The 25,970-nt window shown below is 38.7% G+C and overlaps 1 protein-coding gene across 4 annotated transcripts; it reads left to right on the top strand.

The window, feature by feature from the left end:
- Positions 1 to 376: 376 nt before the first annotated feature.
- COQ3 (coenzyme Q3, methyltransferase) lies at positions 377 to 24,329 on the top strand. 4 transcript variants are annotated; one of them, XM_004767077.3, is made up of 7 exons: positions 377 to 1,237; positions 5,665 to 5,782; positions 8,376 to 8,528; positions 10,180 to 10,279; positions 11,338 to 11,580; positions 21,848 to 22,007; positions 23,451 to 24,329. In XM_004767077.3, the coding sequence occupies exons 1-7, from the start codon at positions 1,129 to 1,131 to the stop codon at positions 23,669 to 23,671; spliced, it is 1,104 nt and encodes a 367-aa protein (XP_004767134.1). In that variant the 5' UTR covers positions 377 to 1,128; the 3' UTR covers positions 23,672 to 24,329. The 4 variants fall into 4 exon arrangements, with proteins under 4 accessions (XP_004767134.1, XP_004767136.1, XP_044940189.1 ...); XM_004767079.3 differs by having other exon boundaries at positions 1,148 to 1,237; positions 1,689 to 5,782; XM_045084254.1 differs by lacking the exon at positions 377 to 1,237 and adding an exon at positions 1,301 to 1,584.
- The last annotated feature ends 1,641 nt before the right edge of the window (positions 24,330 to 25,970 follow it).

The raw sequence follows: 25,970 nt of genomic DNA, 5'->3' as shown, positions 1-25,970 counted from the left end.
ATAAAGCTTTTAAAACTTTATTTAATCATACTTGCACTCTGCTTTTTCCTTGGATTTGTCATTCTAATAAGTACAACACATGCTAAATGTCCTTCTGTCTCAGAGCTTTGTGCCTTTGTTTGGAGAGATGCTGTGTGTCCTGAGAGAGGAACTCTGAAAGGACATTAAAAAAGTCTGCAGCCGGGGCGCCTGGGTGGCTCAGTGGGTTAAGCCTCTGCCTTTGGCTCGGGTTATGATCTCAGGGTCCTGGGATCGAGTCCCGAGCTCTCTGCTCGGCGGGGAGCCTGCTTCCCTCTCTCTCTGCCTGCCTCTCCATCTACTTGTGATTTCTCTCTGTCAAATAAATAAATAAAATCTTTAAAAAAAAAAAAAAGTCTGCAGCCACTGTTAGGAGGAGGTCAATATTTTACAAAGAGGCCCTAAGTGAAAGACTATTACTGAGCATTAAATTTCACTAATTCAAAGAACCCTTTACCAATATGACCGTGCCTGTTGAAAATGTACGATTTTTTTGCCTTTAATCTTCAAAATGTATCATTGCTCTTATTCAAGGAAAGGCTTCTATACATTTAGAAGTAAAGTGTTAATACCGCTTTAGTTTTCAGTGAAGTTTGTCTGGCTAGAGTCTAACTACATAAAGTATGAGGTCACTTGGAGAAACTGAATTTTCAGTTTAGACTTCTAGCCCCCTAACATTTGAGTTCCTTGAAAGGGGAAAAAATTCTACCTTTAGGAAAGAAGTGCTTCCATGCATTTGTGATTCTAAGGGTCAGTGGCATACAGGAGTATAAATGTGGGAGACTTCTGTTAAATACGAAATAGTTACATGAGAATAAAAGCTCGTTTACATTGAATGAAGTGAGAGGATCCATGACTATGTTGGCCGTGAGGTTTGAGGTGGTCATACAGAAATAGGCTATAATAGAGACTTGAAGTTCTCTTTTAGCAAACATAGTTGCATGCGTAGTTTGACGGGTGTTGAGCGTGAAGAGTCTAGTCCCACGCTAGTAACCCCCATTAATGCAGCCGTGAGTAGACTGGTTCCCGACAGTGTGAGAGTGGATCTCGGAACCTTTCTGTTGGGGATCTTTTGCTGGAGGGACCGGAAAGGAGGCGGATCCTCTCACGATGTGGGGAGGCCGCAAGCTGAGCTCCTGCGGGAATCGGTTTGTAGGAGGGCTTAGATCTAGGTGTTGGGGTACACGGGCTGAGGGTGCTCGCTTAAGCAGTTCGGCAGGTGAGTGTCGCCTAACCACGTTGGCACTGTGAAGGTCCCTCACGCAACCCACCGGTGGGGGGGGGGGGAGGCGCCGTTTTGCGCAGGCGCGGCAGAGGGCGGCGGGCTGTCCTGAGCTGCGCGCGGGGTCCGCGCAAGTCCGCCTTCGGTCCGGTCCCTCGCTGTCGAGTAAGCTCCCGGCCTGGGCTCTCGAGTCTCGCCCCGCGTTCCCGGAGACTGGGACTGGGGACGAGTGGCCCCGGCCGCGGAGCGCGCAGTCTCCCGGCCGCCCGTCGCCGTGTATCCAGAGACCGTCTGGGTTGAGTCCTTGCCGCCGGCGACCACTCTGTGCCTGCCGGAGTCGGAAGGTCGTGTGCTTTCTTCCCCAGCCGCCGCGGAGGACTCGGCTGCGGTCTCCGAGGTCTTGATAGCGTTGCATTTGTTTGGTTTGCACGTATCTTCTTTTTTTCAGAAAGAATTTAAGGCAACCATTCTACTTGTTTTGGTTTAATTCAGCAAACTCTTGCAAATAAGATCAAGGAGATAACTCACTGAACCTGAGACTTGCAGAAGACAGTTTGATTAACCAGAAAGTTAAGTTTACCCTTTATATGAAACTCACTTAACAAATGCTGTGTGCCAGGCCCTGGGAGTTTGTTTGTTTTTAAGATTTATTTATTTTTAGAGAAGGAGAGCCAGCCTATAAGGGCGGGGGCGCGTAGGGAGAGAGAATTCAGGCCGACCCCACTCTGAGCCCGTTGTTGATCCGGAGATCTGGAGATCACGACCTGAGTCTAAATCAAGAGTCGGACACCCAACCGAGCCACCTAGGCACTGGGAATTTTCTAATGAAGGACACCTCAGAGGTCTCTTTAAAAAATGTTCAAACTGAAATTAGGATATAATAGGTGAAACAGGAAACTTGGAGGTCCACCATAGAGTTGATAAGTTGGTGCTCTAATGCAATGAAGAATAGTGCAGCCAATAAAAATGATTTAAATCAGTGTGTGCCTCCTTGGAAAAATGATTCAGGTACTGCATTAAGAAAGTAAGTTACAAATCAGTATGTATTATGATTTTAGATCTATATATGGAGCTATATGAGAGAACAGAAAGACATAGAAATTTTAGCAGTGATGATATGTGGTGGAGGTGGTTATCCATCGCTTTATCATTATATATTTTTGGAATTTATTTTTTTAGCAAACATGTCTTATAATCAGAAATTTAGAAAAATACAAATATTTTCAGATTTTGGGACTGAGTATAGAAGGAGTGTCTAATACATATTTAAGATCAGGGAAAGTTTTTGAACAAAGTATTTAGGAAGCTGTCTTGAGGGAGTTGGGCAGTTTTGGAAGTCATTGGAATGGCCAAAGGACTAACTTGAATATCTGTGAGATTTCTGGGAAAGTGCAAAGTGTTCCTTGAAAAGGAAGGCTGGAAGTGAGGACAGAGACTGGCAAGGGATGAGACAGACTTTTTAGGCCATGACAAGTCTGTGAAAGGCTACCTATACTCCTGAGAGTGACTTTACCTTGAGGACAGAGGGAAATTACTGAAGGAACAATATAATCCGACCTGTATTTAAGAAAGAACACTTGGCAGCTGTGTGGAAAGTGGAATGGTGGCAGGAAAGACTAGGCTCAGGGAGGCCTTAAGAGTCATCTTGACAGTAAATGATGATTGCTGGAACCAAGGTATTGGTAGAGTAGAGGTTTTGTTCACTGTTGGCATGGTACATTATAGGCTCTGGATAAATGAGGTTTTGAATGCATTAAATGAAGTTTTCCTCTATGTCTTTAAAATCTCATATACCAAAATGATCACACTTCAAAGTAGAGAAGGAGTCGGTAGGATTCTATTTATTAATACAAACTCAATTAGTTTCTCTCAGTTGTCATGTGGTGGTTTTTAAAGCTCTTGGGAATTCTGTTAATAGTGGTAACTGGGGGCTAATTTTACAGAAGTAGAGGAGGAGTAGGGATGATAAGGGTCATTACTGAGTACAGAGCAGAGACTTTTAAAATCTCATGTACAGTTTCATAATAATAACTTAGATTTTTTATCTACATATCACAGTTTACATAATTCTCCAATAACACTTCCTTTATCTACCTGAAGTCATAAGGAAGGTGGTATTTGAACTAGGTCTTAAATGTAGTATAGGTGGAAATGGTGGAAGAGAGAGTAACATGAGCAAAGGCCTAGGAACACAAACGTGTGTGTGTGTGTGTGTGTGTGAATTTTGAAATGGCCTTGGGCCAGACTGTGAAGATCCTACTGAAAAACAAAACAAAATTTAAAAAACATAAAAAGCTCAAGAGAAAAATATTCAGAGACTATGAAAAGACAAGCCTTGAAATATAAATGACCATTTGTCTTAGTCCATTTGACTACTGTAGCAACATACCACAGACTGGGTGGTTTATAAACAAGTCTATTTCTTACAGTTCTGGAGACTGGGAAATCCAAGATTCAGTGCTGGTAAAAGCCCATTTCTGGTCCATGGATGGAGCCTTCTTGCTTTGTCCTCTCATGGTAGAAGAGGCAAACTTGCTCTTTGGGGTCTTTTATAAAGTCACTACACCAGTCACGAGGGCTCTACTCTCATGATCTCATCACCTCCCAAAGGCCCCACCTTCTAATATCATCCCTTTAGGGGTTAGGACTTCAAAGAATAAATTTGGGGAGGACACAGACATTCAGACCATATCACCATTAAGTTAAGAAAGGACACTTAACCACACTTATGATAAACTCAGACAACACTGAGATCCCGTGTTCACCTATTGGATTATCAAAAACAAAAAAAAAATTGATAATACACTGCATGAGTGACTGTCAGTGTATTATTGGTGTGGGGAAGCCTGCACTAGAAACTGGTTTTACCCATGGGGTTGGGAACTGGTTCAACATCTGTGAGTGGCAATTACAAATTTATAAATTCACCTGCCATTTAACACAGTCGTTCTTGGGATTTCACCTAAAAGTACTCTCTGAAATATATGAAATCACCTATGGAATTCATTATACTAAATTCATTTTGCCAACTTGATAGGTATGTAGTGGCTTTCATTTGTATTCTCCTAATGGTTATTGATATTTTATATCTCTTCATGTGCTTATTTGCATCTGTATACCCTCTTTGATGAATTGTCTGTTCATGTCTTTCTATACGCGTTTTATAAGAACCAGACCCATCGTATAATTGGGTTGCTTGGTTTGTTTGTTTTCTGGGAGTTGGGTTTTACTGTTGAGTTTAAAGAATATCCTCATTTAATCCAGATATAGAAGTCCTTTGTGGGTTATGTGTTTTGCAAATATTTCTTCCCTATCTATGATTTGTCTTTTCTTCTTCTTAACAGAGTCTTTTGCAGGATGAAAGGTTTCAAGTCTAAGTCCAAATTAATCAATATCTTCTATTTTGGATTGTGCTTTTGGTGTCAGATGTAAGAAGAACTCTGTGCCAAACCCTAAGTCATGAATATCTGTGATAATTTCTTCTAAAAGTATTATGGTTTTGCATTTAGATCAATGATCTATTTTAAGTTCATTTTTGTATAAGATGTGAGATTTAGGTTTAAGTTTTATTTTCTGGTCTATTGGTATCCAATTGTTTCAGCACCATTATTGAAAAGACTACTTTTCCTTCATTGGACTGCTTTTCAACCAGAGTCAAAAAATCCGTTGGGTGACCTTTATAATGTCCGTAGTATTTTCTTTGCTCTAAGGTCTACTTTGTCTAAGTATTTATTGAACAATTGAATGTTCTGCTGCAGAGTAACTAGTTCACAAAACAGGTCTCTATGTAAGTTTGAACATGTAGACTGGATGAGTGATTATTTTAGGATACTATGTATACACACACACACACACACACGTGTACATGCAGGTTTTTCTTTTGGAAAGGGTTTTAAGTCTATGTATAAATCCATTTCAAGTAGCTTATGTGACAGAATTTGAACTTGTTTTGACAAATAATCTCAGAATTAATATCATCCTAGGTTAAAAATTCACATAGTTTTATTTTAAATCTCATTTCTTATAATTATGCAGAATAATATTGGTACAGTAACTAATGGTATGAAAAACTTTTACATATACATTACTTATTTTTGCCAATTAAAATTTCAGATATTTGATTAGAGTTAATTGGCAGAACGTAGGATATTTATTTTATATTTTAGTATAAATCCAAAAGTAAGGGGAAAACCCTTTTGTTTATCAATTGTAATATGAGATTGCCATGTAAAATAGTTTCTTCAAGTATATACGTATGAAGGATTTATACTGTGCAGTTTTCTCTAGACATTTAATTTTTATTTCCAGAGGAACCTGACTGACTCAGTTGGTTAGAACATGTGACTTTTGATCTTGGGGTTGTGAATTTGAACCCCACGTCGGGCACGGAGATTACTTAATAATGTCGTTTTCAATTTATTCAGAGAATCAGTTCAGTTGGACTCCACAAACTAACCCGTGGGTTTTCAGTGAATACAGCATGATGTGGTTCAAATCCTATAGAATAACTTTTGCCTGCTTGAGTAGAATGAAAATTTACAGGTAAGTTTATTCATTACTGTGGCAAGTATTTACATAATTATTTATAATCATAATCTAGTATTCATTATGTTTAATAAACACTGCTAGTATGAAATAGCTTATGTGCTTTGATTAAGGTATCTTTTTATTTATCTAAATATTCTTACTCTTCCAACAACTTTTATATCTGGAAAGTTTCAAACCTACAGAAAAGTTATAATACAATATACATCTCTTGCATACCCTTTATCTATATTCAAAGGTAGCTTTTATTTTTAATGTAAGACTGTATTACCTGGAGAAATCCTTTTTGCTTCCACACTTGTGACAAGACACAAATAATGCAGTGCTTAAAATCATAACTGATTTGGGTACAGCATAAATGTGATAAGGTAATTAACTATACAATTCTAGGTGGTAAGATTGAATCAAAGTAATATCTTCCTGTAGTTGTAGTTTATAAACTAATTTCTAACTTGTGAAAAATATTGCATAGAGTTAATGTATGAACTTTGTCTTCTAAGTGCTTGCTCTACTTCTTATAAATAAGCTAGCTCCTGTAAAATTGAGTGTATGTGAAATCACTGGTAGTCAGCTGAGCACCCACCTATTGTTACCAATTGTATATTAGTCATTGATTATTGAGGCTTTGCATGAAGCACAGAAAAAGATGGTAATATTCATAAGATAATATTAAAGAAGTATGATATTTAACTCTTAAAAGGATCATAAGTCATCAATGTAGAATGTACTCTATGTAGCTAAGAAAAACACACTAAAAATTTGAATGGTGTTACCTATCCTAATGTAACGACCTTATTCTTTTTTTACCTAAGAACTTCTGGAGGGTTTTCCTGTGGTATACTTTGACATGGAATTTGGTATAATGTCTGATCTGTTTGGTTCTTGTTTGATCCCATTTGATTTTTTTTTTAAATTAGGTGAATTATATACTTTTCTGTGCGTTTTTTTTTTTTTTAAGATTTATTTATTTATTTATTTATTTGACACAGAGAGAGGTCACAAGTAGGCAGAGAGGCAGACAGAGAGAGAGGAGGAAGCAGGCTCCCTACTGAGCAGAGAGCCCGACATGGGCCTCGATCCCAGGACCCTGAGATCATGACCTGAGCTGAAGGCAGAGGCTTAACCCACTGAGCCACCCAGGCACCCAGGGCCTTCTTTATTAGATTATTCATTTGACACGTTTCCCGAGTACCAACTGTGTTCTAGGAACTGTGCTAGTCACTAGGAATAAAATGGTAAATAACACAGTCCATACCCTGCCCTCATAGTGTTTAGTGGGGAGACATGATCAAATTGTCACATTGTTCCATGAAGAAATGCAAGGTTATATGGGAATTAAAATAAGGGACTATAACCCAGTTTTGAGAGTCAGGGAAGACTTCTTTGATGGCACTGAATTATGTGTGCAGAGGAGGGAAGGGAATGTGAGAAGAATGGTCCAGGTAGAAGAAACAACCTGTACAAAGTTCCTGAGAAAAGGGCATGGGGTCAGTGCAAAGAACCGAGAGAAGGCCTGTGGGGCTGGAATGGGGAGGATGAGGAGAGTAGTTAAAAAGTACATTTGAGGAGGGAAGAAATTGGGGACCAAGTAATTCAGAGCATTGTAGGCCATGCTAAGGATTTTGAGTTTTTTCCCCAATATCACTGAGAAACCATGGAAGTATTTCAAGTGGGAAAATAGCATGATCATATTTATATTTTGGGACACTGTGGATGCATTGTAGGGAAGAGATTGAAGGGAGATGAGGTAGGAAGCATGCAGACTAATTAGAAGGCTAGTGCAATAAATAGTTTAACCAAAAGATGATGGTAGCTTAGACTAGCATGATAGTAGTAGAAATGAAGAGAAGATGGGAGCACTTGGGTTCAAATCCTGGTTCTACCATTTACTTAATCTAAGTCTCACTTTTTTTACTTGTGTAATAGGGATTGTGATATAACCTTCTTCACAGAGTTGCCAGAACAATTAAATAAGATGACACATGACATATACGGAGTTCTTAAATAGTACCACATTTAGTAAGTGCACAATAAGTGGTTACTATTACTATTTCTACTTCTACTACTACTGTTCCTATTATTATGTTATTATCTTCATTCCTATTAGATGTGACCCAGAAGGCCAAGTCTTGTAACATCCCATTTCTGTTGCAATTTACTTTGAAAGCAAATTAACTTTGTTAATGGAACTCTGTTCCTGCTGTGAATATATATATTTGCAGTGTGATTATGAAAACCTGGTTTTAAAGCATCAAAAATGAGCCACTCATTTAGAATCTAATAAATTGGGGCGCCTGGGTGGCTCAGTGGGTTAAGCCGCTGCCTTCGGCTCAGGTCATGATCTCAGGGTCCTGGGATCGAGTCCCGCATCCGGCTCTCTGCTCAGCGGGGAGCCTGCTTCCCTCTCTCTCTCTCTGCCTGCCTCTCCATCTACTTGTGATTTCTCTCTGTCAAATAAATAAATAAAATCTTTAAAAAAAAAATAGAATCTAATAAATTATAAATTAGAATATCTTTCTACATAAATAGATTCTATGTTACATTTTTTAAAATGTCTCTTCTTGCCTGGCTCTTCCTTTTGATCCCTTAGGTACCCTTGGACGAGACTGTACGGTACTTCTCAAACCACTGTAGACAGCAGTGAGATAAAAACATTCGTGGCCCTGGCTCATAGGTGGTGGGATGAACAAGGAGTATACGCACCTCTTCATTCTATGAATGACCTGAGGGTGCCATTCATTAGGTAACATTCCAGAAACTCTAGATATTTTTAAATGTAACTCTTCAATAATTTATCTTCTTTTGAGTTTATTTTTCTCTAGATTTATACCTCAGTTCAAAATGCTGCATTTTAAGTTTGCTTTAGAAATTAGAGAGATTCTGGGGCAGCTGGCTGGCTCAGTCAGTAGAGCATGGGACTCTACTTCACATTGAATGTGAAGCCTCCTTAAAATAAAAATTAAAAAAAAAAATTAGAAAATTTTCAGTGTCCATTGTTTGAGCCATTAATTTTTAAATAACGTTATTCAAAATCTAGGCTGCTTTTATTAACTGATTTGAAGCATTTTTGGACAATTTCAGGTTACTTAGAACTAAATTTTTATGAAAAGGACCTAGGATCCTATGGCATCGAGGTCATTTCATACCCACTTTGACCTTTAGGCAGTCTTGATAAAGAGGGACCTGCTGGTTCAGTCACTAGAGCATGCAGGTCTTAATCTCAGGGTCATAAATTCAAGCCCCATGTTGGGTATGGAGCCTACAGAAACAAACAAAATATATCCTTAAGTATCCTTATTATATATAACGTTTATTTTATTTTTGTTGCTTTTTAAAGATTTTGTTTATTTGAGAGAGAGAGCGAGCATGGGTGTGAGGGGAAGAAGCAGGCTCCCCAACATGGGGCTCAATTCTCGGACCCTGGGATCATGACCTGAGCTGAAGCAGATGCTTACCTGACTGAGCCACCCAGGTGCCCCCATATAACGTTTATTTTAATATAAATATAATTAAAATTCATATACAGTTCAACTTAAAAGTGTAGTATACAGTGCTGTTAGGTATGTATGTCTGGGTGTATATGTGTGTGCTTATCTTTGTATATGTGGTAGAGTGTTACTATGATTATCTTAGAATTAAGTTAACTTGATTTGGATGCCTATTTACATGATCATGAAAACACCACTAACTTAGAAGATCAAAAGAGAATCAATTTAGAAGGGAATCTAGGCAAAATCTGAAAATATAGATCTCCAGTATGCTTCTTCTAAGCCATGTAAAATAACTTATTTGTTGCTGACATGAAATGTGTCTATCAAGTACTGACAATGTAGCTAAGAGATTCCTTAGCTAACATGATATCTTTTTTTTTTTTTTTAAGATTTTATTTATTTATTTGACAGAGAGAGAGATCACAAGTAGGCAGAGAGGCAGGCAGAGAGAGAGAGGAGGAAGCAGGCTCCCTGCTGAGCAGAGAGCCCGATATGGGACTCGATCCCAGGACCCTGAGATCATGACCTGAGCCAAAGGCAGCAGCTTAACCCACTGAGCCACCCAGGCGCCCAGCTAACATGATATCTTAAGCAAATAAAATTAGATGAATCTAAACTAGATTGTTTTTAAAGTTTTTCTTTAGATTATTACTGAAGTAATAGTTAACATATAATTATTACTAGTTTATTTTAGAAGCTTTACTTAAAACCTCCTTCCTGCTTTTGATTGTTAAAAAAGTCTTTAATGCTGAAAAGAAAAGAGCTGTTTACCCCCAAATATCAATAATAGCAATAATCCATTTTAAAATGAGAGTTTAATATATCCTCAAAAATTATACACGTTTAAGATTTTATTGACAAAATTAATAATTTGTTTTTGTATGTTTTGGATTTTTAAAAAAGAGACAATCTTTTAAAAACAGTTGCTCATCACCAGCCCGGAAAACCTTTGTCTGGGATGAAGATTCTTGATGTTGGCTGTGGTGGTGGATTGTTAACTGAAGTAAGTGGTTTACAACTTTCCTCCATTTTTAACCATGAAAAAAATTTTGAGTAGGCCTATGACTCATTTATCCTTTTAACAAGTAGTAGTGTTTATTTAAAAAAAAAAAAAAGAAATGCCTAATGTTCTTCTTAATATTTTTACCAGCATAAAACTAATAAATGCCTTTTACTTTCTTAAGAAAATATATAAATATTTTAGAAAATTATAGAGGATTTTTTTTGGTGTTTTTTGTTTGTTTGTTTTTTGTTTGTTTTTACACAAAATTGGGCCCTGGTCTTTGAAATATCTCTGAAAATTTTGTTGTCTCTTCTAAGAGATTGGGCAGTTTTCACTGGTTTAAATGCACTGATAAGCCATTCTTTTGCACTTGCTTCAGTACGAAAACCTAACCGAGTACTGTCTGCTTGTGGTGTTCTCCCTGGCATAGGTACTTTAGAGTACTTAGAAAAATACTCATTCATCTTACGCAAAAAATATTTGCCTCCACTTGTAGTATATTTATGCCCTGCAGCTCTGTTTTATAGTCTTCTTTCAATAAATGCATGGTAACTTTCGTGCACTTCAGAGATGTTAATACTCTATTGTGTGTGTGTAAGTGTACCTATAAAATATAGAACTCTTTCAAATAGTTCTTCATAAATTTTTTGTTGTGATTATTGTTCACTCTTAAGTTTTTATTATGGTAATTGTAAAATGTGTACAAACTAGAGGAAATGATATAATGAACTTCAGTGTACCCAATAAGTATTCAATAATTATCCTCTCATTATTAATCTTGTTTCCTTTTTAATAAGCTCTTTATTGCTAACATGTATTCTGTTTTCTTCTTGAGGATAACAATTTTTTTTTAATTTATTTATTTGACAGAGAGATCACAAGTAGGCAGAGAGGCAGGCAGAGAGAGAGAGAGGAGGAAGCAGGCTCCCCGCTGAGCAGAGAGTCCGACGTGGGACTCGATCCCAGGACCCTGAGATCATGACCTGAGCCGAAGGCAGCGGCTTAACCCACTGAGCCACCCAAGTGCCCCGAGGATAACAATTTTTTTATCCTATTAGCCTCTAGGGCGGCTTGGAGCTTCAGTTATTGGAATCGATCCTGTGGATGAGAACATTAAAACAGCACAGCACCATAAATCATTTGATCCAGTCCTAGAAAAGAGGATAGAGTACAGAGCGTGTTCCCTGGAAGAGATTGTGGAAGAGACTGCTGAAACATTTGATGCTGTTGTAGCTTCTGAAGTTATAGAACATGTGATTGATCTAGAAACATTTATACAATGCTGCTATCAAGTGTTAAAAGTAAGACTTACTGGTTTACTTGTTTGTTTTTTTCTTCTGAGTGTGTGTATGTATCCACAGCAATAAGTATTTCATAATACTTGCAATCAGTAAACTAGGATTAGGGGATAACATCTCTGCTAGGGATTATTTCTGCTTCTCAGATTGCACTCAGTCCTGGGGTTTTCTTTTCTTTTCTTTTTTTTTTAAAATATTTTATTTATTTATTTGACAGACAGAGATCACAAGTAGGTGGAGAGGCAGGCAGAGAGAGAGAGAGAGAGGAGGAAGCAGGCTCCCTGCTGAGCAGAGAGCCCAATGCGGGGCTCGATCCCAGGACCCTGAGATCATGACCTGAGCTGAAGGCAGAGGCTTTAAGCCACTGAGCCACCTAGGCGCCCCCTGGGGTTTCCTTGATACAGTATCTTGATATCCAAGAAGTTTGAAAAGTGTTGGTCCTGAGCATAATTATAAACAATAGATTTAAAGGTTTTTTTTTTTCCCATTGGTGAACTCTGGATTAAATAGCTAATAAATATCGAATGACAATTACAAAGAAATTGATTTGGGGGGCACCTGGGTGGCTCAGTGGGTTAAAACCTCTGCCTTTGGCTCAGGTCATGATCCCAGGGTCCTGGGATTGAGCCCTGCATTGGGCTCCCTGCTCTGCTGAAAGCCTGCTTCCTCCTCCCTCTCTGCCTGCCTCTCTGCCTACTTGTGATCTCTGTCTGTCAAATAAATAAATAAAAAATCTTAAAAAAAAAAAAAAAAGAAATTGATTTGGATTGATACTTAAAAAAACAATTAAAATTTTTATTAATTTGTATAAATTGACTTAGGTAGCATTTCTTAAATAACTCTGTATATAATATTTTTAACAGTTTTCAGCTCATAGGGGAATATTTCATATATATGATCTTACTGATTTTCCCTACAACCAGAGGAGGAGGGTAAGCAGGTAGTGTTGTGACCAACTTGGCCCAAAGGAGATCAGGATTTGAGAGATGTCAAAGGTCACTTGGCCTTTTTTTTTTTTTAAAGACATATATTTATTTTATGGGATGCCTGGGTGGCTCAGTGGGTTAAGCCTCTGCCTTCGGCTCAGGTCATAATCTCCGGGTCCTAGGATCAAGCCCTGCATCAGGCTCCGCTCAGCAGGGAGCCTGCTTCCCCTTCTCTCTCTCCCTGCCTACGTGTGATCATCTCTGTCAAATAAATAAATAAAATCTTCTAAGAAAAAATAAGATTTAGGGACGTCTGGGTGGCTCAGTGGGTTAAAGCCTCTGCCTTTGGCTCAGGTCATGATCCCAGGGTCTGGGGATCAAGCCCCGCATCAAGCTCTCTGCTCAATGGGGAGCCTGCTTCCATTCCTCTCTCTCTCTGCCTACTTGTGATCTCTGTCTGTTAAATAAATAAACAAAATCTTAAAAAAAAAAAATAAGACTTAGACATTTATTTTAGAGGTTGGGTGTGGAGGGAGAGGGAGAGAAAGTCTTAAGCAGATTCCTCACTGAGCGGGGAGCCCCGCATGGGGCTCCATCTCACAACACCGAGATCATGACCTGAGCTGAAACCAAGAGTCAGACTCTTAACTGACTGCGCCATGCAGGCACCCGTTTTTTTTTTTTTTTTTTAAATTGAGGTATAGTTGACATACACTATTGTATGACTTTCAGACGTACAGCAGTGATTTGACAATTATAGAATTATGAAATGCTCACCACAATAAGTCTATTTACCTCATCTGTCACTATAAAGTTATTACAATATTACTGACTACATGCTCTGTGCTGTATTTTTCATCTTCATGACTTGTTCTAAAACTGGAAATTTATACCTTTTAATCCTTTTTACCTATTTTGCCTATCTCTTACCCTCCTGTCTTCTGGCAACCCCAGTTTGTTTTCTGTATTTATGAGTGTTTCTAGTTTTTTTTTCTTTCTTTCTTTCTTTTTTAAATTTATTTATTTGACAGACAGAGATCACAAATAGGCAGAGAGGCAGGCAGAGAGAGAGAGGAAGAGAAGCAGGCTTCCCGCTGAGCAGAGAGCCCGATGCGGGAAGGATTCTGGGATCATGACCTGAGCCGAAGGCAGAGGCTTTAACCCACTGAGCCACCCAGGCGCCCCGTTTGTTTCTAGTTTTTGTTTGTTGATTTTTTTTTTTAATTTTACATGGAAGTACAGTCATTTGATACTTGTCTTTTTCTGTCTGACTTCTTTCATTTAGCATAATACCCTCTATGTTCATCCTTGTTGCAAATGTTAAGATCTCATTCTTTCTTTATAGCTAATATTCCATTGTCTGTATATACCATATCTTTATTCATGTACTGATGGACACCTAGGTTGCTTCCATGTCTTGGCTATTGTACATAATGCTGCAGTAAACATAGAGATATGTATGTGTGTATATATATATTACAGCCCCCCATGAGGTACATATCTTTTCAGATTAATGTTTATTTTCTTCAGGTAAATACCCAAAAGTGGAATTGTTGGATTCTGTGGTATTTCTACTTTAATTTTTTTGAGGAACCTCCATATTGTTTTTCATAGTGGCTGTACCAATTAACATTCTCGCCGAGAGTGCACACGGATTCCTTTTCCTCCGCATCCTCACTTGTTATCTCTTGTCTTTTTGATACTAGCCATTCTGACAGGTGTGAGGTGAAATCTCATTTTGGTTTTGATTTGTATTTCTCTGATGATTAGTGATGTTAAGCATTTTCTCATAGGTCGGGTGGTCATCTGTATGTCTTCTTTGGGAAATGTCTGTTCAGGTCCTCTGGCCATTTTTTAATCAGATTTTTTTGTGTGTGTTGTTGTAGTTCTTTATATATTTTACAGATTAACTTCTTATCAATTATATCATTTGCAAGTATTGTTTTCCATTTAGTATGTTGGCCTTTTTGTTTTGTTGATGGTTTCCCTCGCTGTGCAAAAGGTTTTTGGTTTGATGTAGTCATAGTTGTTTATTGTTGCTTTCATTTCTCTTGTCTGAGGAAACAGATCCAGAGAAATATTGCCCAAGGGATAGCTGCCCATGTTTTCTTTTAGGATGCTTATGGTTTCAGGTCTGAGATTTAGGTCTTTAATCCATTCTGAGTTTATTTTTATATATAGTATAAGAAAGTGGTCCAGTTTCATTCTTTTACATGTAGCCATCTAATTTTCCCTACACCATTTTCCATTGTATATCTTACCTCCTTTGTTGTAGATTAATTGACCATATAAGTGTGGGTTTATTTTTGGGCTTTCCATTCTGTTTTATTGATCTATTTTTATACCTGTACCACACTGTTTTAATTACTGTAGTTTGTAGTACAAACTACAAAATCTTGGATTTGGATGTGATACTTCCAAATTAATTCTTTCTCAAGATTTGGGGTCTTTTGGGGTTCCATACAAATTTTAGAATTATTTCTTCTAGTTCTGTAACAAATACTATTGCAATGTGTTAGAGAGTGCATTGACTCTGTAGTGTAGACATTTTAACAGTATTCTTCCCATCCATTAAGTATGGTATATCTTTCCATTTATTTGTGTCATTTTCAATTTCTTTCGTCAGTGTCTTATAGTATTCAGAGTTTAGGTCTTTTACCTCCTTGGTTAACTTTAATCCTAGGTATTTAATTCTTCTTGTTGATAAGATTGTAAATGGGAGCTATTTTCTTAATTTCTCTTTCTGCTAGCTCATTATTAGTGTATAGAAATGCAACATTTCTGGGTATTAATTTTGTATCCTGTATCTTTACTGAATGTATTTCGTTCCTGATCTTAGAAGAAAAGCTTATAGTTTTCCACCATTGAGTATGATGTTAGCTGTGGGTTTTTCATCTATGGCCTTTATTCCGTTGAGGTATTTCCCTCTTTACCCACTTTGTTGAGAGTTTTCACCATGAACAGATGTTGAATTTGGTCAAATACTTTTCCTGGATCTATTGAGATGGTCATGTGATTTTTGTCCTTCATTTCATTAATGTCTTGTAACACTTTTGTTCATTTGCAGATTCTGAACTATTCTTGCATCCCTGAAATATATGCCACTTGATTCTAGTGAATGGTCCTTTTAAAGTATTCTTGAATTTAGTTATTGGGATATTGGTTTATAATTTTCTAGCAGTGTTTTTTCTGGTTTTGGTATCAGGGTAATGCTGCCCCTTTTCAAGGAATTTGGAAGCATTTATTCTTCTACTTTTGGGATAGTTTGAAAAAGATAGGTTGTAACTTTTTAAAGATTTGGTAGAATTCACCTGTAAAGCCGTCTGATCCTGGACTTTTGTTTATTGAGGATTTTGGTTTTGGTTTTTTTTTTTTTTTAAGATTATCTATTTATTTATTTATTTGACCCAGAGAGAGAGATCACAAGTAGGCAGAGAGGCAGGCAGAGAGAGAAAGGGAAGCAGGCTTCCCACTGAGCAGAGAGCCCAGTGTGGGGCTTGATCCCAGGACCCTGAGATCATGACCTGAGCTGAAGGCAGAGGCTTCACCCCCTGAGCCACCCAGGCACCCCTATTGGGGTTTTTTTGATTACTAATTCAAATGTTACCAATAATTGGTAATGTTCAGATTTTCTATTTCTTCCTGATTCAGTCTTAGAATATTGTGCACTTCTAGTATTGATCCATTTCTGTGGGGTTGTCCAGTTTGTTGGCATTTAAATTTTCCTAGTGGTCTCTTATAATCCTTTCTATTTCTGTGTTGCTGGTTATAACTTTCCCCCCTTCATTTATCTGGGCCCTCTTTTTTTCTTGGTGAGTCTGGGTAAAGGTTTATCAATTTAGTTTGTCTTTTCAAAGAAACACCTGTAGTTTCATTGATTTTTTTTCTCTTGTTTCTTAGTCTCTAATTTATTTCTGGTCTGATCTTTATTATTTTCCTCCTTCTACTGACTTTAGGCTTTGTTTATTCTTTTCCTGTTTCCTTTAGGTGTATGATTAGGTTGTCTTGTTTGAAATTTTTCTTGCTTCTTTGAGGTAAGCCATTGTCATAAAACTTCCCTCTTAAAACTGCTTTTACCGCATGCCAAAGATTTTGAACCATTGTGTTTCCATTTTCATATGTCTCTTTTAATTTGCTCTGATTTCTTTGTTGACCCATTAGTTGTTTAGTTGCATGTTATTTAGATTCCACATTTTTTCCAGTTTTTTTTCTTATAATTGATTTTTAGTTTCATTCTGTTATGGTCAGAAAAGATGTTTGATATGATTTCAGTATTCTGAAATGTATGGAATCTTGCGGCACTTGGGTGGCTTCATCTGTTAAGCATTTCCCTTTGGCTAAAGTAATGGTCTCAGGGGTCTTGGGATCAAGCCCCTTGTGGGGCTCTCTGCTCAGGAGGAAGTCTGCTTCTCCCTCTCCTCCTGCCCCTCCCCCCAGCCCTGGCTTGCGCATTTGTGATCTCTCTCAAATAAATAAATAGAATCTTAAAATAAATTATTGATTCTTGTTTTTTGGCCTAACAAGTTTCATCCTGAAGAATGTTCCTTGTGTACTTGAATATATATTCTGCTGTTTTTATGTAAATGTTCTGTATCTCCCTGTTAAGTCTGTCTGGTCTAATATGTCAATCAAAGCAACTATTTCCTTACTGATTTTCTGTCTGGATGACTTAACCAATAATGTAAGTGGAATAGGTGTTAGAGTCTCCCCTCCCCTCTCCTCTCTTCAACTTAGGTGCTTTCTAGTATCCTGTATTCCCAATTGCTGATCTATTCTTCTGCATCTTCTAATTTGCTGTTGATTCCCTCATATATTTTTTCATTTCAATTATTGTATTCTTCTGTCCTATTTGTTCTTTTTTATATGTTCTGTCTCTTTCTTGATTTGAACTCTTAACTGAGTTCATCCACTCTTCTCAAATCTGGTGAGCATCTTTATTACCATTACTTTGAGCTCCTTATCAGGTAGATTGCTTATTTCCATTTTGTTTATTTTGTGTGTGTGTGGTTTTTTGTTTTTTTTTTTGTTTGTTTGTTTGTTTTTTGCTAAAATTTTAGCTTGTTCTTTCATTTGGAACATATTCCTCTATCTCCCCATTTTCTGTTTTTGTTTCCATGTATGTCAGCTACATATCTTGGTCTTAAAAGTAGTGGCCTGGTGTCAGGAGGCACCATGTGGGGCCCTAGGGTGCCATCTTCCCAGTCACCAGAACCAGACATCCTGCTGGTGTCCCCTGTATGGGCGATGTGTGTCCTCCTGTTGTGACTGGACACACGCTGGTAGGCAGGGCTGACCTTCAGCCCCGCTGTGACTTCTGCAGGTATACTGGTGTACCTTGTTCCCAGCCATACTGTCAGAGTGGCTCAGCTGCAACTGCTGCCCACGTGCTGGTGTGTGGGGCTGCCCATCCTCTCTCCAAGGAAGGAGTTGCTTTGGAGAGGCCGGAGTCCTGGCTAGGGCTGCCACTAGGTGTGGTGGGCAGTTGTGTGTGTGGTAGTTGCTTCGGGGGAATGCTGATCCTGACCAAGCCTGCCTGTTGGGTGTGGCAGATTTGCTTTAGAGGGGCAATTTCCAGGGCAGGTAGATCTACAGGGGAATGCCAGGACAGGGTGAGTGGTGTTAGCAAGATAGATGGAGAATGTCAGAACTAATTCCCACAAATCTGACCAACTAGGCTGAAGAAGGACAAGAAAAGTGGCGTCTTCCAGTATTTACATGGCTGAAGAAGGCTCTTGCAGATCCCTGACTTTCCAACACATGCCCTAAAGTTAGTCAGTAAATCTCCATGTAAAACCCTGGCACTTTTTAAACTGCTTTCTCTGTGCTGGGTGTCAGCCTGAATGAGGTATTGTGCTTGCCCTTTAAGAGCAGAGTCTTGGTATCCAGTAGCCTTCCGGCTCTCTGAAAAGTTAAACCTTCTGAATTTCAAAGCCAGGCAGTATGAGGGCTCATCTTCCCAGTGTAGGTCCCTGGGACCAGGGGGGGCCCAAGGTGGGGCTTGAGCCCCTGGCTCCTCTGGTAGACTTCTGTGCCTGTGATAGCCCTCCCAATTATAGGTTGCTGGGTCAGGAGTTTGGTTCCCTGCCGCATCTCTGCCCCTCCTACCTTTCTCCATGTGGCTTTTTCTTTATGTCTTCAGCTGTGGAAGAGCTTTTCTGCCAGTCTTCATTCAGCCAACAATTATATGTAGTTGTTGCCTTGGTGTGTCCATGGGAGGATGTGAGCTCCAACTCTACCGTCTTCCACAAGAATCCAGCGTTCACTTGGTCTTTATGTCAAAGTTCACTAGAGGCACTTAAGTGGGCTTAGGGTCACATCTTTTAATTTCAAGTCTCATTCTTCCCATTATATTATAGACTTAGTCCTCTGAAAGTGGTTCTAATTTTTTTTTAAATAAATCTCCTAGAGTATTATTGTTGTTGTTATTGTTATTACCGTATTGACTGTGTTGTTAATGTAGAGGTAACACCCAAAGATCAAGAGCAAGAAGAATGAAATGTTTGGCCCTGATTTAAATAAGCTTTTTTAGAAATACTTTTTCTGGGGTGCCTAGGTGGCTCAGTGGGTTAAGCCTCTGTCTTTGGCTCAGGTCATGATCTCAGGGTCCTGGGATCGAGCCCCGCATCGGGCTCTCTGCTCAGCGGGAAGCCTGCTTACTCCTCCCTCTCTGCCTGCTTCTCTGCCTACTTGTGATCTGTCAAATAAATAAATGGAATCTTAAAAAAAAAATACTTTTTCTTTTTACATAAGTTTAGTTTTAGAGAAGATTACAAAGATAGTACAGAATGTTCCCACCTGGCCTTCCCCCAGTTTCTCCTATTGTTAACGTTTCACATAGTAAAGATAGGAACTAGGGTGAGGCAAATGAGGCAGGTACGGCACAAACCTGAAGGAGACACTCAGGCTTAGGTGCCAACCATGCATTTACACAGTCCGGAAAGTGAGTGCTTCCCTCGGTTTTGTTCCTTAAGCATCTCACTTGTCTCCTCATAGTCCTAGCCCTGTACGTAACCCATTTGTGCATTTCTTAAAACTGAGAAATTAACATTGACATTATGCTATTCACTATACTACAGACCTGGTTAAATTTCATCAGTATTTCCACTAATGTCATTTTTCTGTTTAGGATCCAACCCTGGATTCTACATTGAATTTAGTTGTCATGTCTCCTTAGTCTCCTTTAAGTCTATAACAGTGTCTTGGTGTTTCTTTTTTCCTTTTTTTTTTTTTTTTAAGATTTTATTTATTTATTTGACAGAGAGAGATCACAAGTAGGCAGAGAGGCAGGCAGAGAAAGAGGGGAAGCAGGCTCCCTGCTGAGCAGAGAGCCTGACGAGGGGTTTGATCCCAGGACGCTGAGATCATGACCTGAGCTGAAGGCTGAGGCTTAACCCACTGAGCCACTCAGGTGCCCCTTGGTGTTTCCTTTTAAATGAGTTTTATTAGGCTTATCTTCTGTTTGCCAAACAAAACTCCTTAATTTTTACTCTTTGTGTTGTGTGTCAGTATATATGAATGGAGGTTCTTTCACACATATTAGGAATGTGTGTGGCATTGTGGAATTTGAAACTAATTTTTGCATCAATGGAAAGCCTATTAAGAAAATGACCGTTGCTCACCAGTGTTTCCTTAAATTTTGTAGGACATAGATGAGATACCCATAAGTGATTTTTTTCCCCAAGCTCTATTGAGATATAATTGACATGTAACTGATTCTTAATAAGATTTTAGAACACTAGAGTTTTAGAAAAGTTACAGTGTATCACAAAATAATACCTTATATTTCAGTTTTTAATTTAATGGCACATTGCAGTATTTCAGGGTCTCATCTTTCTTTTTGGTTTTGGGGTGGTATTTGAGATATAGTTTCTCTCTCCCTACACACATAAACACGTGTGTGTGCAATTACTAAAAGGACTCTTAAGCAATTTTATCCCCATAAGGCCGATGAGAATGTGTAGAAGAGGAAGGAGACATTAATCTTTGCCATATGTGGGAGTAAATATAGGAAACACCATGAATGTAGCCACCAAAAAATGTCAGACTAGGGGCATCTGGGGTGGATCAGTTCGTTGCATTGTCCAGCTCTTGGTTTCCACTTGGGTCATGATCTCAGGGTCATGAGATCAAGCTCCACCACTGGCTCCGAACTTTGGGGAATCTGCTGGAAAATTCTCTCTCTCTCTCTTCCCCTCTACCTTTCCCCCAACTAGTGCTAGTGCTCGTGCATGTGCACTCTTTCTCAAATAAATAAATAAATCTTAAAAAAAGACATGGCAGACTAAAGAGTCTCACAAGGGCGCCTGGGTGGCTCAGTTGTTAAGCATCTGCCTTCGACTCAGGTCATGGTCTCAGGTCCTGGGATTGAACAGGAAGCCTGCTTCTCCCACTCCCATTCCTCCTGCTTGTGTTCCCTCTGTAGCTCACTCGCTCTCTGTCAAATAAATAAATAAAATATTTTTCAATAAATAAATAAACGGTCTCACAGATGGTTTGTATTCATGTAAGTGCTTATCTTGATCTCTTCATATTGTTTATACTAATGAAATCAAAACAAAATAAAAAAACATTCTAACCACAACCATTAATGTTTTTTTCAGACAACAGTGATTAGCACAAGATGTGGCACTGTATGCCGCACAGAACAAGTCAGACAGGCTCGCACCCAGAAAGAAAACAGTGTCAACACATGTCAGATTGGAAATGTGGACATGTAACAAGGAGGAGTAGTCTGATCCCATTTCTATATTTTTATTATAAAGTATCTGTTATGTATCTGATATGTGCAAAAGTATCTGATATGTGCAAAAGCAAGTTTATAGTATGTCACAGTAGTATGAGTTTAACAGTTGTAAGCACTGTTGCTTACAACTGGAATTTGGTAAAAACTTAGTAAACATAAGCTTTTTTTTAAGATTATTTATTTATTTTTTTAAGATTATTTATTTATTTGACAGAGAGAGATAACAAGTAGGCAGAGCGGCAGGCAGAGACAGAGGGGGAAGCAGGCTCCCCGCTGAGCAGAGAGCCAAGAGAGCAGAGATGCGTGGCTTGATCCCAGGACCCTGAGATCATGACCTGAGCGGAAGGCAGAGTCTTAACCCACAGAGCCATCCAGGGGCCCCTGTAGTAGATTGCCTTTAGTAATTAATTTCCCAAAAGAAAAAAAAACTATTTTGATAAACTATACTTTATTTATATTCATGTATCTTAATTGCACTTAAATTATTTGGAAGGAAGGAGGAGGGTGGGGGAAGCCAAGCCTTTACCTGATACTCCTGACATCTAAAATGTTTCTTCTATCTGTATGGTTCTTTTTTCTTTCTTTCTTTTTTTTTTTTTAGTTTGGTGGTTCTTTATTCATTACTACAGTCAACAAAACACAGCTGTCTTATGCCTTGGGAATTGTCTTTTCAGAGCAAATTGCAGGTATTGTACCAAAAGGTACTCATACATGGGAGAAGTTCGTTTCACCCGAAAAGCTAGAGAGCATTCTGGAATCAAGTAAGTATTAAGAAGGTTTCCAGTTTTCACAGCCTTACTGAACGTTTAATGTATCTACAATCATTGATCACACAACCTGGCACTTAATTAAATGGGCCACTATTTTCTAGATGTTGGTTTCATCTCTCAAGTAGATTATAAACTCCTTGAAGTTAGGCGTGGGTATTAGATACCACTTCTCTCTCTCACCTGTGGCACCTAACCCAGGGCCATGCAAATCACACATGATCATGAATACTGTTGGGCTGCTTAGTCCTCATTTGCTTAAGGAGGAGGTGCAAATGTGTATGTCACTTACACATCCCCACTTGGTCCTGTGGAGGCCTGCAATATCAGCTTATCCTACGTATTATTTTTTCTGATTGCTCCGTACTCAGGTACACTTTGAACTTCCTTGTCACTTTTTATGTATTTTATGCTACTTAGAGCACGTCTTATATTACGGTTTTTTGGTGTTTTTAAGCCCTTTCTGGTCTGTCAGCTCTGTGGAGGCCAGACTGTCTCCTTTTTGTACTCCCCGCAGTGCCTGCCTCTGCTTCACACGTTGTGAGCTCTTGATTTATGTGGTGAATTCCTCTCAGGTCATAACATGTAGTTGGTGTTTGGTACTCCTGCTGAGTACTTAACTCATGTGTGTCTCAGGCTTTTTTTTCACATCACAGTATATCAGTAAACTTGATTTGGAGTATTGAAGTAGTATCAATCCAAGGCGATGGAGGAGGTTCTGAAGATTTCTGCAAGTGATATTGCTGAAAACAGAATGTGATCACTTGTTGGCAGATAGTCTCTCTTTTTTTCAGATTTAATTTTTTTCAGATTTAAATATTTATTTTTTCAGATTTAAATATTTTGGGGGGGCAGATATTTCCTAATAAAAGCTTATGTTTACTAAGTTCTTACCAAATTCCAAGCATTGTACTACTTTAAACACATATCTCTAATTCTAACAACTCTAGGACTGTATGTTCTGTATGTGTAAGAACATTGAGATTCAGAAAGGTTAAGTGACTTGACTCTGATCACCATCTAATAGGTGCCAGGTCGGGGGTTGAACCCAAGCAATTTGATTTAGAGTTTCTTTTCTGTGCTATAGTAGAGAATGATATGTATTTGGTTACACAGTACTTTTTTCCCATCGAGTCAGGAATCTTTTTTTTTTTTAATTTTATTTATTTATTTGATAGAGACATAGCGAGAGAGGGAACACAAGCAAGGGGAGCTGGGAGAGGGAGAAGCAGGCCTCCCACTGAGCAGGGAGCCCGATATGGGCTCGATCCCAGAACCCTGGGATCATGACCTGAGCCAAAGGCAGACACCTAATGACTGAGCCACCCAGGTGCCCTGAGACAGGAATCCTGTATTAAATATAGAGTCACGTTAGAGTCTTGGCATTTGGAAAGTAATTACTTAACAAAATCTACTCTTTCTGATTGTTTTTTTCAGACGGTCTGTCAGTTCACACTGTGGCAGGAATGCTCTACAACCCCTTCTCAGGTTACTGGCACTGGAGTGAAAATACAAGCCTGAACTATGCAGCTCATGCTGTGAAATCCATGAGACAGGAGCCCCCGGTGCCTGCTGGGTTTGTTTTCACGGGGAAAACAGAGGAGCTCCATGATAAAGACTCCATCAACCCCGGTGTGCAGGAAGAGCTGAAGAAATGAATGGCTTCGAAGGACTGTGTATAATATGGCTTGAAAGTCTTATGTTTACATATGTGAAAATACACACTTTGTCTTTTGTGAGTGGATTGTGAAGAAAAGAAAGTCAACAAAGAGGGCTAAAACCTTGGATAAAAGTTTTGATTGTTTCCTCTAATGGCCGCTTTCAAAGGATGATTCTGTAGTTAAAAACTTTTGGCAAGGTATTGTGTAATGTAGGCATTTAAATTCCTCAGCCTTTGTTTTATAAATAGGGTATATACACTTGACTTAACTTGACGGATTATATACATTCATCCAGCGTGTGTGCACATAGGTATATGCTGAAATGGGTTTTCATTTAGAGGAATCTGCATTATCTATGTTCTTTATCGGGTTTTAGCTAAAGGCAGTTATGCTTCTGACATATGAAAACCAAATACAGTTTTATTCCACTTATATATGGGAGGATAAAACACATTTTTTCCTTTAAATTTTAGTTTGTTGGAAAGCAAATGGATTGTTAAATATATACTGCATTTGGATTCAGACATTAAAATCAAGAAGTCTGGATAATGTCTGGCATACTTCTATACAGTTCCATAAATGTTTTATTGTGACTTTTTTTTTTTTTAAGTAGAAAGGACTTTCTTAAACTCAATTAAAAATTCAGTTATGGAAATTTCTTCTTCGGCTAACATTTTTTTAATTGAAGGCTCTGACTTGAAATGTACTTTTATGCTCCTTGAAGTATGTGAATCCCTGGCTTTTTCTGAAAGTCCAGATGCTCTCTAGAGAGACAACATTGTTTGTTGACCCAGTGTGACAAACAAACATGGATTGAATGCATGTGACCAGGTTGAAGGTCAGCTGTTTATTTCTTATCATTTTTCCCTTTTACACTCATGTTTGCTATATTCCCTTGTCAGTGTCTGTTAGAGTTAGCTCTGTAGGCAAACACTTCCCAGCCACCTTAGTTTGTCATGTACTTGTTCTCAGCAGCATTTCAGGGGAGGAAACTGAAATTTAAAGAATTAAGAGAGGAATTATAACTTCAGTTGCTATGGTGTGATTAGGGTGCTAAAAATTAGGAGCTTCCATTGGCCTCCACTTAAAAGTTAGACTCTCAGTCTGAATTCTGATAGTTTTATTACCAAAACAAAGCTTCCTCATTCTGTCTGTTAAAAAAGAAATGAAGTGTTGGTATGAAAAAGTAATCTAAGAACAATGTAATGGAATTGGTTAAAAAGTAGTCCCCCAAACAAGTATATTTATTTTAGGGAAAAAAAACACTTTCAGTTATTAAAAATACATTCTTTTTTTTTTTTTTTAAAGATTTTATTTATTTATTTGACAGAGAGAAATCACAAGTAGATGGAGAGGCAGGCAGAGAGAGAGAGAGAGGGAAGCAGGCTCTCTGCTGAGCAGAGAGCCCGATGCGGGACTCGATCCCAGGACTCTGAGATCATGACCTGAGCTGAAGGCAGAGGCTTAACCCACTGAGCCACCCAGGCGCCCTTAAAAATACATTCTTAAGTACTGTAATTTCAGGGTGATTCAGTAATAACTACTTCTGTGTTTCCCTTGACTTCCAATAGAATGAAGAGATGAAAATTTCATGCCTTTGTGTATAATCTAATTTGATCTTTCAGGCCAATTTCAACCAAATTTCAGGAGAAATAGGTTCAAAAAGATAATACAAATTGTTTTAAGTGTGTACTTGTGGAATGAGGATTGCCCAGCCGAAAACTTTTAATTCTGAGAACTAAGAGCTTTTGAAAAGCGGTAATCTAGCAAGGAGGGCTATGCTAGGAAGTTTCGTCTGCAAACCTTCCCTCAGGAACTCCCGGTTCTTGAGACTGCCCTGCAAGAGATAATGATGGAGACTTTATGACTAATGGTCCAGCAAACGAATGTAAACCTGACTTAGAACGGAAAAGAACAAGGCTCAGAGAGCAAGAAGGTGATTTTGCAGGCAATCTTAATTTGGGGTGAGGGGAACAACCATGGGAAGCTGGGCAGTGACCTTGACCACCTTGCTATAGTCATGAAGGAAGTCAGATTGCTCAGTGGGACTGTAATTCTAAAAACTGCTTGACCATTTAAGGTTGGCTCAAAGGGGTACAAATTAGGAGAGCAAAATTTTCAGCACTTAGCAGTAGCTATGAATGATGGTAGGAAGGGTCACTGGCAAGGCCGGTGGTGACGAGAGAGATCAAGGGGTATAGCTTTCCCCAAAACTTTTGCAAGGAGCAGTAGGATCTAGCACTCCGTACAAACATGCAACCCCCCCCCCCCCCTGGGAACCTGGAGGAACCTTCTG

This window comes from Mustela putorius, unplaced genomic scaffold (assembly GCF_011764305.1).
Source record: "Mustela putorius furo isolate JIRA1106 unplaced genomic scaffold, ASM1176430v1.1 tig00000759_pilon_pilon_pilon, whole genome shotgun sequence".
Classification (NCBI taxonomy): Eukaryota; Metazoa; Chordata; class Mammalia; order Carnivora; family Mustelidae; genus Mustela; species Mustela putorius.
This window is presented reverse-complemented; position numbering and strand designations above follow the sequence as displayed.